Genomic DNA, 18,178 nt, shown 5'->3' with positions numbered 1-18,178 from the left:
GAGATACTCTTTGCACCTCATTTCCAGAACACTGGCCACTGGGTGGATGGTTAAAAAAAAAAAAAATATAAAAAAGAAGTCCAAGAAACCAAAAATATAAACAAAAGACGATGGCATGACAACAACAGTACAACAGCATCTGATGGCCTTTAGTTTCCCCCAACCCCCCCATTTATCAACATTAGCGGTACAAAAAAAGACAAAAAAAACAAACAGTCATCAAACCACGAAAATCCTGAACATTAATATTGAAAACATTGTTGTAAGCAGCGATTTGGAGTCCATAAAAGGCATGAAAAGAAAACAAGCTTCTCATTAAAAAAAAAAAAAAAGGACAACCGGTCCAAACAAAACAACCAAAAAAAAACATCATGTGAAAAGACAAAACTGGAGAAGTGAAAAACTGATAAGTGTTTTGTGGCAGTCAGGCAGGTAGAAAGTGTTCTGCTCCTCTCGGTGTGGCGACGGGACCCAACAGCTACATCGTACATCGTACACACACATATTTTAAGTCACCAAAAGACTGTTGCTAACCGTGTCGTGACGGCGAGCGAGTACCAACCGTCAGAGCAACGCTACCCACAAGTCCCGCAGGCGTTTACTGCTCTTCAACTTCAACACACCCGAAGGACTGCGTCTACATCCTCCTACTATCTGTGAATCTGATTTCAGTTCCGACTATATCTGATGATGATTTTATAGCTTTTGGCTCCTTTTTTTTTTCCTTTTGTAATCTGGCAGTTATTCAACATTACAGTATGTCTCTATGAGTGTTGACGCTGTGTGTGTGTGTGTGTGTGTGGTGTATTATTCGAAGTAGAAAGTTGACCAAGCGAGCTGCGATGTCTTTCAGTGGCTGTAGAAAAGTAGCATGCGATCAGTGGTTTGGTACTTGTTTTGACATGTTACAGATGTGAGACACGCTGGTGAATCTTGCCTGAGATTGGACGGGGCCTGGCGGGTGGGGGCTACCTTGATGACTAGCACATGAGCACAGAGCTTTTTATTCTGCGCTCTTTGATGGTGTTTGAATTCATTAAATATCATAGATGTTTACGAGAAGTGTGTGTGAGTGTGTGTGAGCACATGCTTAATCCTATCAGGGGTGACAGGAGGGGAATAGGTAAAACTTTTCTCCACAAATTGCTGCATTTGGAACACTCTGTACCGGCTTCCTGTGTTACCGTGGTAACAACACCGCTCTGCAGATCTCTTTGTTTCTCCTGGTTGTTTTGGTGACTATATGGCTGTGCACTTCTTTCTGCATGCGATTCATAAGAAACCCTCTCATTCCAATCAGGTGTGTTGAAGCAGGAAGATGCAGAAACCACAAGGACTGTGGAGCTCACCTACTTTAACCGCACTAAGTTTGGACCCGGGAGGTCAATGTGTTGCTTTCTCCAATGATACTGTACCACAGATAATACAAAACAAACAGTAAGTGCTCTAAAAGCAATTAAAAAAACATGGTTGGAACTAAAATAGTTTAATAAAAAAGATGTAAACAAGTGATGTTGTTCTTATATTTTAGGAGCAAATTGCTGCTCATTAGCATAAATGCTCCTTGGCTTGTGTTTTCTATCTATTAAGGCCTTTTATGAAGAATCCTGAACCTGCCTCTGTAAGTGCTCTGACTGGACCGCTGCGTCTGGACAGACTTCATCGACTCCTCTTCAGTTTGGACCTTTTTTACTACGGGTGTGCCGTTACACTGAACCGGGAGAGTAAACTCAGTCTAGTGAAAATTACTCAGGCAGTAAATCATAAAAGGAAAAACTTGAAATGCTTCGAGACCCCCGTAAAACATGAAGAAGAGGCACTCCTTCAGCCTGTTGAGCGAAATGAGAGAACTTAAAGCTTCTCTGATGTCAAACCATTAGTGGAGAACAATAATTAGGAATTAAATAATAGAGTTGGTCAGCTACAGTTATACAGGTTTTGAATTTGTCCGGCCCCACATTCACCTTTCAGACCCTTTGAAAACCTTGTGTGTGTGTGTGTGTGTGTGTGTGTGTGTGTGTGTGTGTGTGTGTGTGTGTGTGTGTGTGTGTGTGTGTCTGCCACCCACATCTTATGCTCACTATGGAAACGGGAGTCTTATTTGTTGCTGTCTGTGAACAAAGCTTTACTCTTTAATATCTCTCTGTACATTAGTATATAATTTTCTTCTCTTTACTTTACAGTACAGAAACTCCTCTTCACATATTCTTCCGGTTCTTCATGTCAGCAGGAGCTATGTTTTTTGTGCTTATCACCAAAGATTGCAGTGCAAAAACAATAATTAATTAATTAATTAATAATAATAATAATAATAATAATGGTAATAATTAATGGTAACTATCAACAAACAATGGATTATAAAACAATTATTTTATGGCACAACAGCCACTCAATTCACATATAATACAAATAACCAGATAAAACCCAACTGTTCCTGTATATGGAAAAAGCTCAAACTGAATTAGGCTTGCATAGCAATGCAACAACAAGTTAAAGAATATATTTACAGGAAACAAAAGTCCCTTTTCCCCAAAGGGCAGTCACCAGAAAATGTGTTCTCATATAGCTGTTTTCAGTTTTTTTTTTTTCAACTTGCCTTTTTCTAACAAAAAGAAAATTACAGTAAGGTAGGAGGTGGAAAATATTTTTTTGAGCACGAAAACATAGTGAGATGTACAGTATGTCTGTGTCTATACATCACATTTACAGTTCTGTGACGCCGTGTTCCCCAGCGACCGACGCTCTCCTCCCCTCTGAGAACTCACAGCTGAGGACAAAGTTCATTGACCCGACAAGGAGGGTGTCCATCTTCCAAAGGAATGAGCGGGTTCGCCTCCAGTTTACACCCCGAGGCACATCACTCTGTGAAGAACAAGGTGAACCAGAGAAAAGGTCAGGGCAAGAAGGAAACAAAGAAAACGCTTCTTCACCTCGATATTTGACACTGGATTTAGAGAATACCATTGTTTGTTAGCTAGTGTACGATTAGCTTGGCAAGAAAACTGGAAACCACTTTACAGATCCTCAAAGTCTAAACAATAGCCATCAAAGGCGTGAATACTTTGGGATTGACTCATTTTATTGCAACCCAAAAAACATTCAGGCTGTGTTCACAACACAATACATTTCAGGGCAGTTTGCTTTGTGAGCACTGATATTTCCAACAAAGGACTAAAAAGATGTAAAACCAAACCACAATGGAACATTTCATGAGCTATAAATGCAGCCGAAGTGTTATTACAGCCAACGCCACTGTGATTCCTGGATAGGAAGCTCTTGGAGGAGTACTACAGTGATATTTATACCAGCTGAGAGACTGTGACTGTTATTGATGTCAGAATTGCACTAAAGAGTTATGGTAGTGGCAGAATTCCATCTGTGACACACACTTACTACTACATGACACCAAAAAAAATGAACTACTGCATTATATTTATTCTCGTATGACCAAATCTGATTGAAAATACGCTCATGTACTCAAGCTCGGCAACACATTCTGAAATGGAACAACATGCAAGAAGAGCTCAAACTCTTAAGATGGTGTAAGTGGTGGAGTTTGTTTGTGGACAGATGCAGTGACACACTCATTGAACCAGAAATCAACCAGCCGCACTGACAAGCTGAGAGTGTCCATATTGACGCCTATCATATGATTTAAACAGCTGATCTATTGCACACTCAGGCATGTATACAGAGACAAACATGACGTCGACCAGGGGTGTCAAACACAAGTCAGTCCAGGGACCAGAGTGTGCTGGACCTCTAAAGTCATGATATAATAATCTTCACAATGAAACTTGGAATGGTTCTTTTTGCCACGGTACAGAGGATGGATAATGAAAATGTCTTTTTTTTCCCCGCAAAAGCAAACGTATCACTACAAACTAAACATAAATTCAATTTGAATGAAACCTCCAACTGCAAAATAGAGTGAAATGTCCAACAAACTTCTCCTGTAGCTGTTGCATTCTGGGTGTTTTTACAAACTCCCCTAACAGCATGGCTTTGAGGCTAATTTGATAGCATCGAAGTAGCTATCAATAGCTATTTCATGCTGGTTCCAGTGTTTTGTTGTGTCTCTACTCTTCAGAAATTTCTATATATATATTAAAAAAATCACTATTTTCTGAGAAAGTTCAACCATTCGCTTGATGGCTTGTCTGGATTGGAGCCTGTTGTGGGCAGGATTCGGCCCACGGGTCTTACGTTTAACACTTCTGATCTAATATAAATAAGTCTGTTTGAGCTCTTGCGGTACCTTGACAAAGCTGCGCGTGTAAACACACTAAGTGATCCACTCTAAACACGGCCTCTATTGGTGTCGTGGTTAGCCTGCTCTGTTTATAGCCTCTAATTTTATATGATATGAGAGCGAGTTTAATTTTGGGTCGATCTGGTTTTTACTTATTTATTGTCCCATTTTTAATCATGCTTTTAATTGTTTTTTTTTATTTAAATATATTCACATTTTAGTGGTTCTTTTATTTATTTATTCACTTTTAAGCCTGTCCATGTCTGTGCTCTGAGCCGGTTTTACTGCCATGTGTTTTTTTTTTTTTAAATGTGTCAGTGTGAGTTGTCAGATATGTTCTCCTGCTCGTGCAGAAAGAATCTTCCTACAGGTACAAATAAAGACACCTTGACCTTCACCTTGATTATGACTTCACTGCACCATGTCAGCCTCGAGTTAACGGGAGGCAACAACCACAATAATAAAAATCAACATGTGATAATTACTACGTTAACCTGAATCTCATTCACAAACTCCTCGAGTCAGCCGTGGTGACAGATAATGTCACATGTGCTTGTTTTTGTTTAATCCTCGCAAAGTGGGTACGTGATTTTAGGAGACCTGTTCAGGATGCACTCTGCTTTCTGTCCTCAGCTCTCAGTGACCCCCAAGTTGTTTACAGCTCATATAGAAGACGAATGGAAGTGTTCGTGTTTCGACAGGAGCATGTTTGGACTAATCCTCCCCCTCTTGGGAATCAGATGGCCACGTTCACACTTCAACAAAAGGAACCACTCCAACAGATCATACATTTAGCTTTAGTACAGCCAAAACTGCCAAGCGCGAACACACCCTGAGAGTCCGCACAAGTACTGGCAGCAAGTGGTTATGGTAATTTTATGGCCAGCATTGTTGGACTCTGACACATTTGACTACATGTGCTGTGACTTGTATCATAAAATCCTGCTGCAGGATCCTAAAACAAAGGCTCACTCACATAACTCTCCAGAAAACTGCCCTTGTCCGTTGGTCTGCAAAAATTCGGCGTGCTCTGTGGCGGTCCACTGCTGTGGTTGTCGCGGGCCCTCGGCTTTGCGTGGCCCCGTCGAGCCCTTGGAGGACGCCGTGCCAGAGGAGCTGTGACCCCCGGGGGATGGGAAGGAAGGCTTGCTGTATGGCAGGCAGCCCTCCTCTAAAAACACACACATGACAGAGGGGAGTGTGAGTGAAGTTTAAAAAGTTGACACGTGACATTTGTTATCGCAGTCATGCGCATCTAGCATCTGATACGTGGAGACAATGAGCGCTTTGCAAAGCCCTCCCCACTACTGACATCTGCAGAGTGGCGACGCCAACAAGCAGTGCCAGGGCCTGCCGCAGAGAGGACTCTCAGCCTCACACATGGCCTTGCAGTGACCGGCCGTATGAAGGGGGGGAAATACAATAACAGGGAGACCGCGGGCTGCTGTGCCCCCCCCCCCCCCCCCCCCACAACTGCAGGGCAGCATAACATTGACCCTCAGCAGTCTTCGTCATCGCGTGAAATCTCATCAAAGTGCTCCCCACTGCTCCGCTAATGACTGTAATAGAGAGTGCGCCGACCTCAGTGGATTCGACTGCGAATCAGTCAGCACCCTGACACGTGTGGGAATTCACCGACAGGCTTTTTTTTCGTAAAGATGCTGATTCGGGCACCTGCCTTTGTCTCACAGGCTCAGATTAACAGTCTGAATGAGAGTCCTGGCACAGAGAGGCCAGAGAGCTAATGGTGGAAACACACACTCGCAGACACGCACACAGATGGGGCGCCGAGTGACTGCTGTTTGTGTGAAAAAAAAAAAAAAAAAAAAATGAAGCGATTAGAGTGCATTTCGGTTTCTGGGGCCTCCTGCCTCACTTGGAGCGGAGCAGACCAATACTGGCAACAGTTACAGGGCATCGGGGAGACCGGCGGGGAGGGCATTCTGGAAATCACAGTAAGTGGCAGACGATGCAATCTGTGCATGGGAGCCCAGTTTCCAAGCAGCATGGAAGATAACTTTAACACCAGAACTTTGAGAACAATCCCCCTGGTCGAGGCACAGCGGCAGCTCAACACAAGCATCTCTGAGAAGCAGCATATTATCTCTTCATTAAGGGGACACAAACATGCTCCACGTACACTCCCTGGTTGGATGATGTATTGTTTTGATAATGAAATAAATATCAGACTTTTTTAAGGAGAGGATAAAAGGTGCAAGGCCAAAATGTATTAGATCACATTGTTTTAACCTACATTTTCTCTTCCTGCACAGCCATGGTTTCCTTCTAGGCATTGTAACCATGCATTGAGTCAGTTAACTGTCTATATACATTAAATTACTGTTAGACCTAAAAAGCCTGAACTTTTCCTGCTTAGAACATGAGCTTTTATTTCCATTTGCACAAAACACTTGCTTCATGATAAGCAAAATAAGGATTTAAAATCTAATTAACATTACTTTTCCACGCTAGTATCAACCGCTATGAATAATTAATTTAAGAACAAGCACACAGTCAATTTAATAAAAGGTATTGCAAGAGCCTCAAATAGAAACTGAGGTTTATATCCTTTACTTGCCTTCATGTGAAATGTTTTTGTTGTTGTTTGTTGATGTGGGACTTGAAGTTGAGGATCAATCAATCAATCAATCAATCAATCAATCACACCAGAACTTATCCTGAACATTTTTACATGGCAGTGCTATGTATTTGTTGAGGAACACTTGTTTATTGTTATTCAGGTCCTCATTGAGGTTCAAATTTGACTAGTTTTGGTGTTTTTTCTTTCTATATGACAGACCGCAGGTTTGTAGTCGTCTCAGGTTGCAGTTTAGAAATGAGAAACATAAAATTCATGAGGGCCACAAAAATGATCATCCTCAACAAAGAGGGCCAAATTGTGATGGAGCAAATACACCAAAAATAATTATTTACTTATCATTTTATAAAGATAACTAACTGCATGTCTCTTAATTCAGTTTATCATGCATCCTATTTTGTCTTCATTTGCACATAAGAATATATTACATAAAGAATTATGAGAAATAAACCCGACAGTGCAGGAGAGGAACGAAACCCAAGAGGCTTATTTGAAATCCTCCCTATCAATAAACAATAATGAAAATAAACATAAAGAAGGATCAAAGAACAACGACCAGAGAAAACTAAGAAAGGAGTCAATTAAAAAACCCCAAACCACACAACATATCAACGTATACTATTTGACCAGGAGAGAGTTAAATAGCAAAAAATAAAAGTCTTTGATAGAGTTCCAGAGTTTGGGCCAGTAAACTTCATAAACAAACAACTTTTGTGTTCCTCGCTGGTCGTCGTGATATCATTGTATCACTCTATCATAATTGATATTGTTTACATTAAATTCTGTAACAAAGCAATTATATTTAAACCAATATCTGGTCTAAATGTGGTGATATTTCTTTACTGACTTTTGAAAATTGGCTTGTGAGCCATGTGTCTGCTGTAGTTCATTAATAAAAGGACAAGATATATCCTGACTATCATGATATACGCTAAAACCAAGCTAATGCCGGCATAGTCCTACATCCACCTGACCCTTGCTGCAGGTTTCAGCTTTGCCCCCTCAGTACCTGTTTTGTGGCCCCTGCGCCCGTCTTCCGCCCGGTCCATGGAGCCCAGCCTGTCTTGAGCTTGACGGTGGTGATCCAGGGTGGTGCGCGTCTGTCTGTCCACGGTGCTCTTCACGTCGTCTGGCCCACACGGTGGTCCTGACATCGGCGGACGCTCCAGAGACGCAGCCTTCCTGTCTGCTTGGGGCACCACGTTGTTCACACTGCGGGCCCCCTGGATACGGCCCTGCCCCTGAGAGGGAGGGGGCTCAGGGGGGGGAGGTAGGTCTTCAAGGGTGACCAAGAGGAAATCACATATGTACAATTAATATGAAATAATCTTAAATACATTTATTTCATCTGCTGAAGTTTGACTTTGCATTTTATGACTATGAATGGAGGAAGAAAAACTCCAGCTGGTTTGTAATTTACTGTATATGACAATTTGTTTTTAGGGAACTTTCAGAAGAAATGATTGTGAAAGTGTGTGGTGCTGCCTCACCGTCTGCACCAGCATCTCTCCGGTGGGGTGTTGTGCCCTGACTTCGGGGTTTGCGTGTGGGCCTGGTGGCCCTCTGGTGGCCCAGGCTGTGTGTGCCGACTGTGCTGCCATCTGTTGAAAATGGACTGCTGGGCCTGGGCCTGTGGGACAAGCCTTTACCTGTAGGAGGGACACAGGAGCACAAGACAGCTGCTTAATAAAGACATTAAAGAGTCGACGCCCAGAAAGTGCAGCACTGCTATCGCAGCGAAGACAAATATGAAGCGGCTTATCAGAGAAGATCTGAAAAAACACCTAAGAGAAAGAGAAAGCATGTGTCTGGCAGTGTGTGAAGGGTTTGGAGCAGAGCACAACAGCAAGCCATTACACCTTTAACCTGAGAAAGCTTGAATACAAAGCAAGCGGCGCAGCTGGAGTTGAAGGTAAAGATGTTCCTGCAGCAGCTATAAGGTAAAAAGGAAAAAAAAAACAAGGCAGCCCCGTCCAGACAAAGTGAAGCTTGACCAAAGAGGTATCAGGAGGAACAATCAGAAGGAAGAAATCAGTAGTGGTAGGAGTAGCTCCAGTCCATCAGAGGGAATCTGTCCCCCCACACCAACCTCTCTTGCTGAGGCTGGTACCCTCCAGGCGGTAGCCCGCCTTGTCTGCCGCGGCCACGAGGGCCTGAGCAAAGCTGCAGTGGGTAAAGATGGAGCCGTCGGACGAACTGCCCAGACTGGACCTGTGGCTGGAGAAATTACGGTCATCTTCCGAGGCTGAGCCCCAACCGTTCACCATGGACCCTGTGGAACACCGCAGCTTTCAGAGAGTGTGTGTGTGTGTGTGTGTGTGTGTCTGTCAAGCTCCGTGGCCACCACCTTCCTGAATATACGATGAGATGTTCTCAGCGTCTGTTCTTTTATTCTGCACTAAGGTGGATACAAGTATGGAGTGATCTAACACGTACACACAAATAAGGGGAAATATTGAAGTCCTACACTTAATTGACTTTGTATTTGCCCCAGGGCATTTCTGTTCCTGCAGTCATTCAGTTGTGGCTTGTCCTCTGTCATCTTGTACAAACATCGATTGCATACATATAAGAAAAACCACACACACGCACACGCACACACACACACACACACACACACACACACACACACACACACACACACACACACACACACACACACACACACACACACACACACACACACACACACACACACACACACACACACACACACACACACACACACACACACACACACACACACACACACAGTGGAACAGCAGGACTGTCATCAACTGATTTTGCTCTTCTTTTGAGAAAGAACAATGAGCGCAGCCGTGTGGAGCAGAGTTAGCGACAGAAGAGCCTCAGGTGACGCCCACAAAGCAGCCGATTCAATCCGACACCTGGCGCTATGCACACACTGGTTGTTTTTTTTTTTTTACTTCTGTTTAAAAATGTGCAGCTACCAGTGTTGAAAAGGTGTAATAACTTCAAGAAAAGAAAGAAAACTTCTGAGTATGTTGCTTCCAGATAACTGATCGATATTCTGTCTGATGTGCTTTTTATTGATAATTTCACAGATCCAAAGGACACGCACAGGAAAGATTTGTTTAGTGTTTTGGTTTATGAGCTGGTGTCTTTCTTTTATGTTGCGGGATTTCTTCCCTTCACATAAACAGCTAGGCCAGAACTTTAAATATATAGCCAACAGGCTGCCAATAAAAATATGCCACTTTGGCACGTAAAAACGCAGAGAACAGTCGGCTAATGTGACAGCTTTCAGTGGGACTGGTTTGGCAGACTTTGCTAAAAGTGGCACCGGCCCAAGTGCTCAGCTCACACACTCGATCCCTTCGTCACACTGAGCGACGCCACTGAACAGACCGGACGAACAGAGTTACAGGGAGAAGCGAGGGTGAAGGTCGCAGGGAGAGTGACGGGGACTAAAAGTTAGCAGCAGGATTTATTGAAAGGTCAGTCCGGTTCAGAAGGTGGCACGGCCGTGGCCAGGATGGCTGGAGACAGCAGATTGAGATTCAGATGAAAATATCACGTGCATAATTTACACTCTCAGACGGCGCTCCCCTCCGCAACACACCACAGCACATTTTAAAACTGGACATAAAATGTGGTAATATGGGTGGCCGATTTTATCCATGCACGCTGGGAAATCCCCGTTGGAGTTTTCTGACTCTCTCATCTGTAGGTCTCGTCTCCATCGTCTCACGATGTGGTCGTTACTCGATCACTTGATGTGACTTCGGCAATTCCACCTCCAATACCAGCCTTCCTGTCCAGTTTCAGGGAAATTCTCCAGATTAATGGAAACTTCTATAAAATGTAAGCTTGCATAAGGTGGCCGACGCCCCCACCCACCCCCACCCCTCTTTTATACAACCTATTTTCACAGGGCCAACCGAAATCCAAGGCAGTAACTACTTCTGGCCCTCCATCTTTCCTCACTATTTTCTTTGAAATTCTTTTCTAAGAGTTTTTCACTAAGAAAGAAAGACAGCAATTCCACTGGGTCCAATCCTCCCACAAAGAATAGAGTAGATAATGAAGTATAGGCAGTGCCAGCCAAAGCATTGAAGCTTCCAAGTCCTCCGGCTCAGCGAAGGAACACTGCCTCAGCAAATCACATCACAGAATGACTTCTCAGCTGCTCTAAACTGCCACTTTCTACTACTGAACCTCTGGAGCACTTCTATTCTAGCAACATCAGTCCAATCAAACTGTGATCATTGGAACATAATTTGATAAAAAAAAATTCAATCTACTCTTCGCTCTGCCCTAGAAATATAATTTCTCTCCATGGCACCAGACCCCAGTTTGCACTATGGATTTGTCATTTTATTGTGTCTTGATCCACAGCAATGGGCCGAGCCGTATTTTCTAAGAAACCTAGCGTGCTCTGCGGGCTGAAGGAGTAAACGTTGCAGCGGTTGGGGGGCAGTAATAAACAGGCCTGGTCCCTTATGCCACTAAAAGAGATTTACACTGACGGAAACCCTAATCTGCATGTCGTTAAGTGTGAAAATCATTCTCCCTGACGAGTGGGCGCCACTACCTGTCTTTGGAAGGCGTGACCCCGCTTCATGGAAACCTGGCGAAGCTTTATGGGAGAGTAATCGCCCAGAACTGCCAAGCTTTCATCTTGTTGTAGGTGTAGCCGACTCCCTGGTACCATATTTCAGCTTTGCACGACCTATGCTGTACAAAGCCGAGTAATACCAAGTAATACCTATGCGTTAGCTTCATCTCGCTGGCTCAAGCAAGAAATGTCTCTGCAATACCCAGCACAACATGAGGACTTATGTTTATCAGCTAGAAACATGTCGTAATGAGTCAGAGGAAAGAACAGAGAGTTGAAAAGCTTTGCAGACAATCTGCTGCCGAGAAATGGGCCCTCAGGAAACGATTGCCGCTTTATTTTCTGGTGCATCAGGGAAAACGTTTGATTTACAGGCCTTTAGTGTAACATTACGAAAACACACCGATTTCCATATTATTAAAACAGTGACATATCTATCAAGTGACATTTGACAGGGATCCCACTCCTACCCTCCCACATTTTGTACAGCCTCAAAATGGTGGCCACAATAAATCTGTGCTGTTTCTTCTCCTATCTTCCCTCCGTTTCTCCCGCGAGCCCCAGAGCCGGGACCATGTCTGTGTTGTCAGAGGACGGGGGTGAGAGGCAGACTTGCAGAGAGATAAAAAGAAATAGTGCTGTCTTCAGAGTAATACAGTGGAGGAGAGATGCGGCCGATTAGGGCCCAGTTGCTGCTTTATATTCCTCTAAATACATCAGCAGGAGCATGTGTCAGCACGACCAAAACCACTGTTCCATCATCCCACGGAAAACTGCTCTTTAAAGCAGCCACTGACAGCGAAGACCAGAGAGCACCACCGTCAGTGATTCCCCAGCTTCCTCCGTCAGCTGGCTCCGCTCCTCCTATACGCACCATATCGGCTGCTTCTTTCCACCAATAAATATCTTAGTGCAGGTTGTATTTTTTTTTTTTTCCAGATATGCAAGGCCACCTGGGAACAGTCCTGTCCCCCCCCCCCCCCCCCCTTTTTTTTTTTTAGTACAAATCAGCCCAAGTGCCACAGTGTTTTGATAAACATTGGCTCACTTTTGCCCTCCAGATCGCAGACGGGCAGTGAAGCCTGGTCAGTTATGGCAGCAGGATTTCAGCCCCGCTGCTGCAATGGCATGCCCTTCAAATGCCCCCCCCCCCCCCCCCCTCCCCCGACAGACGGCTGTAAAAGTTTTCAGTGAGTTGTAAAAATGGAAATGGTGCCTCTGGTCTGGAATAGGGAACGATGCACGTGAAATTTATTTCAAATCTCCTTGGGAAGATACGTATGGTGCCCGCTCCAGAGCTGTGTGTGAGTTAAATCACAGCCTGCTCCCCGCTCTTCTTAATTTCCCTCTCACTATCCTGTTTAAAATTCATGGACTTTCTTATCTCTTTTTGGGGAAATGATGATTTTAATTCCCCAGAGTCTGCCAAAAGTGGTTGAAGAAACCTGAGGGACACTCAGTAAGCATGTTCACATGAGAATTAATACAGAGCTTTCCCCGAACATGTCAGGAGTAGCAATTTGTTTAGTGTACAACAAGTTGTAAGACCGATCGTTATTTGAGCACATTTTACTCATTCCTAATGAGCACAGCAAAAGTACTGAGTATTTAAATAGAAAACAGCACAGTGAACAAACAACATACGCCCTCACCTGTTAAAGAGCTGTCCAGGTTGTCCATGCTGGACCCTGGTGTGTGCTCAATACCACGAGGATGCCTGGCTCCATAGCCCTCATCCTCATCCTCTTCCTCCTCCTCCTCATCATCATCAGGCAGGTCAGTCTCCAGGTCAGAAACCATTGTGCTGGACACGTAGCCCACTGGAGGAGCCGGAGCCTGGGGAGGAAGAGAGCCTCCCTGCATGTGCCTGGAGGAAAACAAACAAAGACACTTTGGCGCTTGTTATCAGAGAATGTGGGGGCAATGAGAAACATGTAGAAATGAGGGATAATACAGTTTTCTTTCCATGTGGAAGATGGTGAGAAACAAGGACAGTGTGGCTGACTTTAGAAACCAGCACTGTATGAAATGCTGAATAAATTTGGACATCTCCACTAATTCTACACTGCTGCTCATATGCTAACACAATGACCTGCTAATTGCTGCCGTGGATGATACAAAGGCACACTCTCCGGGCCTGTCGACACATGGCTGTCACCTCAGTGGCAATGTGCTCTGCTGACAGCCGCGTTTGTTAGGGGAGTACAAAGTCTTTGACGCGGTTTGCAGTGGGAATTGGTTGTAATTACTGGCCCTCTGGTGTTGTCAGAGATGCTCTCTAACCAACATAGTCATTACTGGGTAACATGACATCTTCTTCCTGACAAGGTTTCCCTGCCCCCCCTACCACCACCACTTCACTGTTATGAATGAACGCCACTCTCTCATTCTCCGCGCGCCGCTGACAGAATGAAGCATGGCCTTCATCTGACTTGCATGAGCACAACAACAATAGGATGTGCTGTATTGGTGTAGGGGGAGTAAACAACCGTGGGTAAGAAATTGTGTCTCTTAGAGTGAGCAAAATACAGTCGTCGCCTAAGTGGTAGCATGGGCCCATTAAAATGAAATGATTAATGGGTTTATCTCTGCTGCACACACAGTTGACATGAGGAATGTAGCAGGACCACAATAAATTCCAGCGGCAATAAACAGCAACAGAATGTACAGTAAGCAGTTTAAAACCACAACAATGCATATATTAGCCATAGTAACGATATATCTGCCAGCAGAGATAGATAGATAGATAGATAGATAGATAGATAGATAGATAGATAGACAGATAGATAGATAGATAGATAGATAGATAGATAGATAGATAGATAGATAGATAGATAGATAGACAGACTAATTTTAAACAGGAGTGTCAAAATGTACGCAGATGAATCTATCATGATTAATCTGCTAAAAAGTCCCTGCATCCTGTTCGTTATATGAAACGCACCGCGGTGCATGCTCGGTGCGATGCGATGCATTTCAAGCTGCGTGTGGCTCATTTGCATAAAGCAGAATCCTGACGAATTTCTGCAAACCAAGTGGAGTGAAGGTCAGATGCATCGCAAAACTTTTGTAAAAGGCTTATTTTTCCATCTCAAATGTTTTCAGAAAGACTTTTTGCTGAAATGTTTTGATAATAAAAGACAGAAAGTCTGTGACCGAGCTGTCAGTCCTCTTGGACAATGTCAACAAGTTAATAGCTGCAGAAGCAGGGATAACTGAAACGTTAATGTGTACGAGTGTTTGATTTGAAAAAGAGAGATGATTTTTTTGTTAACATAACAAAGGAATTTAATAAACATGTTAAGTTCACACATACATTCCCTTCCTTCTTCAGTTGGTTTGCTCATGCAAAATGAAGCGCGACTACTACAGATTAAAATGAATGTTTTTATGGTTGATTGAAATGAATCCACAGCAATCCTGTGATTAATCTGATTTGAAATGTCATATTGTTCACACTGCTCCTGGAGGGAGTGTGTAGTACCATGTCTGTTTTGCCATGTCCAGTTGGTACGCTCTGGTCAGCTCGTCCAGGTGGGCCTGGAGCATCGGCTGCATCTCATCCCGAGGAGACGGCGTGAGCGTGGCGGTGGACTGTTGTCCAAAAGACACCGCGGCCGGCGAGGAGGCCACGCCTCGGATGGGCGGGGTGGGAACTCGCTCCTCCTCCTCCTCCAGCTCGTCCTCCATGCCCTGGTGGAGATAGGTCTGCACAGGCATGGGCGGGCCCCAGCCGTCACTCTCATACCTGAGGACACAACGTGCGTTTACTCAACAAACATCTGGACAACTTTGTGAAATTGTACTGTTCAGTTGTTATTGATTTTCATTATCACTATCACTATACCTGCAAGCAAAAAGCACTTGCAAAAATAGTTGTCCACCCCAATACATGTTCATTTAATCAAGCTTATGTCAAAAGCATTCAATCCTATTTATACACTTTTTATACAATAGTTTACTTTTAAATTCATGATCATTTTTTAATAATCGCATCAGACTATCAGAGTGGCTAAAGGTTTTCAGATCCACTGTGGACAGATATAAATAATTGATAACGAAAGAATTTATGTCTCGACAACCCAAAAATGATAAATAAACCACATATTTAGCCAGCCTGTGGACAATGAAGCATCTGCTTATCTACAGATCTTCAGTAGATGGGAATGTACACATTCAAAATGATTGGCGACGGACACAAACTCAATTGTATTTTTGGGAAAAGATTTAGAAAATAACACAGATCTTTGTGACCTTGTCAAAGTTTCACAAGAATTTGTTTTATGACAGTCTGGAGTGAAATTACAGCGGCTGTCAGGCTTCACTTACTCAACACTGTGCTTATACATGCTGAAATAATACTGGCCATAAAGAAAATGTTCATTAAAGAAATTTGTCAGTGCACACTCCATAGGACATAACTGTTTTAATCTGCTGCCATTAAGAGCAGCCTCAAATTTACAGTCACAGGACTGTTCATTTGCCAGATAGCCTATTAAAGCAGATGACTCTCACAGACTGGAAATGAGAGGACGAGGACGTCGCACCTAGCGGACCAAAGAGAGACACTCACAATCACTTAAGCGTCTGTTTTCACTTTTCAAGTAAAGCAGCTGATCTTATCAGGAGAAACTGAACTTATGTCTACACAGATCTCTGCTCAGACTAAATTTAAAATACAAAAACAGACAGATCTCTGCTTCACTTCATTTCTTTAACATTTCTCTTCATAAAACAACAGTATGTGGATTATATCCACTGTGAAACTCAAACAGATCAATCCAGAAGCATCTGTACGGCTTCACGAGCAGCAGCAGACTGTCAAACATGGTTTTTTTACCATTTATTTTCCAGTCATGAAATCATTCCAAAGACTGAAGACAGGATCAGCAGGGAGTTTGATCTGCACCCATCTGTATAAGAGTTCGTGTGCAAGTCTGAGTGTGTGTCTGTGTCTGTCTGCACAGAGTTATACACACATTGATCTATCGCTTCACTGCAGATGTACAGTAGTTCAGTAATTAGCTGCTGAGAAACCAAGGCCGAACCTTGTTATTACGCACAGAAATGTGTGATGTTGCTCACGTTGGCAAGCTGCATTTCATTCGTTCCAACAACAACACACTGGATCCTCCATGTTTTTCGGTTGCCAGAGGAGGAAACGCACCGACAGCAAACTCAAGTGAATATTGGAGTGTATTGCAAAGCTTTTCTCTTGCTACAGGTGCAGGCATTAGCGAATGGGCGCATTCATTCGCGTTAAAGCATTCGGAGACGTACCCTCCTCCTTCATGGTGCTCATTGGGATAATGGTCCATCTCTGTACCGGGGAGGGGGTGCACAGGGGGAGGGGGCAGGGGGACATTGGCCCAATTGGACCCATTGGCTTTAGTAGGTTTAGAGCCCGCCTTAGTTTTCTTCTTCTTTCCTCCCTTTCCACCTGCAAAAGGAGATAATGCATTTCAATGAAATGGTCCCTGAAAATTAGATTGTGCACACAAATCTATTAAAAACAAATACACAAGTGGGAGAGCATTGCAAACTGCAGTGGTTGCTTTTTTTCCCAGGGTGACAAATGTATACTTGAAAGAAAATATAGTCCCAAACATGTTACTTGGATTACAAATCCATTTGGACGCCGTCTCAACACAGCTTTAGAAAGTCATATACACTTCCAAACACGAGGTTTCAAAAGGATCCTGGCTGTCGGTGCTTACATAGAAAATCTCAAGGTTGTCAGATAAAAAGCATGTTTCTATTGATTGATTGGCTGAAAAGCCTCAAATCTCCATAGAAACAGAGGAGAACGGAGGTAAACGAGGCTCAGGCAGACCTTTGTGCTCCACCTATCGCTCAGTGTCGTCTTTCACACCGGGCTTCGGGTTCCACAGTGAAATATCTCACTTCACGGCATCATCATAATGAATGGCTTGTGTAGTGTCAGTGTGTCCCTAATGGAATTCACTGAGTCTATTACTACTTTCATTTCTTTTATTACACCGGAGAGTCACTAACCCCATCCATTTCCACTCATATCCCTCCAACACCCTGTCCTATCCGTCTTTATAAATCTGCCAGCCAGGTCAATACTGAGTTTTATATGATTTGGTCACTGTGGAAGGAACCTTTTATTTCTTTGAAAGACATCTGACTCCAGGCACAGATTTGTTTTTAAGTTGACTTATGTACACTGATGTGTGTGCAGACCAGGACACGCTGAGGGAGAATAAATACTCGGCATTAAACCACACGATACTAAACATCATCTCATTAGGACTGCAGACTGGACAAAGCACAGCAAAACGAACAGTATTTCAAAATGCAAATGCAGCAGGCCGACCAACTCTCTCAGTTTGAGTGAAACTCACAAAATTAACACAAATGACATCGAGTTTCAACCTGAAAATCACATTTTCACAAAGTAATTATAAAAACTTTCTGTTGTTTCAGGATTTTCTAATACAAAGTAATGGCTAGGTAGGCCTGTATATACTGTATGTATGTTCCTCCACATGTCATGCCTGTTTGGTTTGTACATATGGTTTGTGTTTACTACAGCTGAATTTGCAGGGTTTTTTTCATTTGTCACTTCTTGCGTTTGTGTCCTCTTTTCTTGGTTCCCATGAGGTGTTTTCTCCTTTTTGGAAACTGATGCCTCCAGTTTGCCGCTCTAATCAATCACCTTATTGCTTGTTCAAATGCAATCTTAACTTTGTTAATTCTCAAATTTAATTAAAACAGGTAGACC

The 18,178-nt window shown here is 43.4% G+C and overlaps 1 protein-coding gene across 1 annotated transcript in view; it reads right to left on the bottom strand.

Annotated features, from left to right (window-relative positions):
• The window catches only part of robo2 (roundabout, axon guidance receptor, homolog 2), a gene marked incomplete at its 3' end in the record, with an annotated part of 197,516 nt that overhangs the window by 35,257 nt on the left and 144,081 nt on the right, over positions 1 to 18,178 (bottom strand). Inside the window, exons 24-31 of the mRNA XM_080511287.1 lie at positions 16,711 to 16,870; positions 14,915 to 15,178; positions 13,083 to 13,297; positions 8,941 to 9,123; positions 8,342 to 8,500; positions 7,861 to 8,127; positions 5,229 to 5,423; positions 938 to 980 (exon numbers count right to left, since the gene is read on the bottom strand). Coding sequence (XP_080367413.1) covers positions 938 to 980; positions 5,229 to 5,423; positions 7,861 to 8,127; positions 8,342 to 8,500; positions 8,941 to 9,123; positions 13,083 to 13,297; positions 14,915 to 15,178; positions 16,711 to 16,870 — 1,486 coding nt within the window. The remainder of the gene's footprint in view (positions 1 to 937; positions 981 to 5,228; positions 5,424 to 7,860; positions 8,128 to 8,341; positions 8,501 to 8,940; positions 9,124 to 13,082; positions 13,298 to 14,914; positions 15,179 to 16,710; positions 16,871 to 18,178) is intronic.

Source organism: Blennius ocellaris (genome assembly GCF_963422515.1).
Source record: "Blennius ocellaris genome assembly, chromosome: 2".
In the NCBI taxonomy this organism is placed as follows: domain Eukaryota; kingdom Metazoa; phylum Chordata; class Actinopteri; order Blenniiformes; family Blenniidae; genus Blennius; species Blennius ocellaris.
This window is presented reverse-complemented; position numbering and strand designations above follow the sequence as displayed.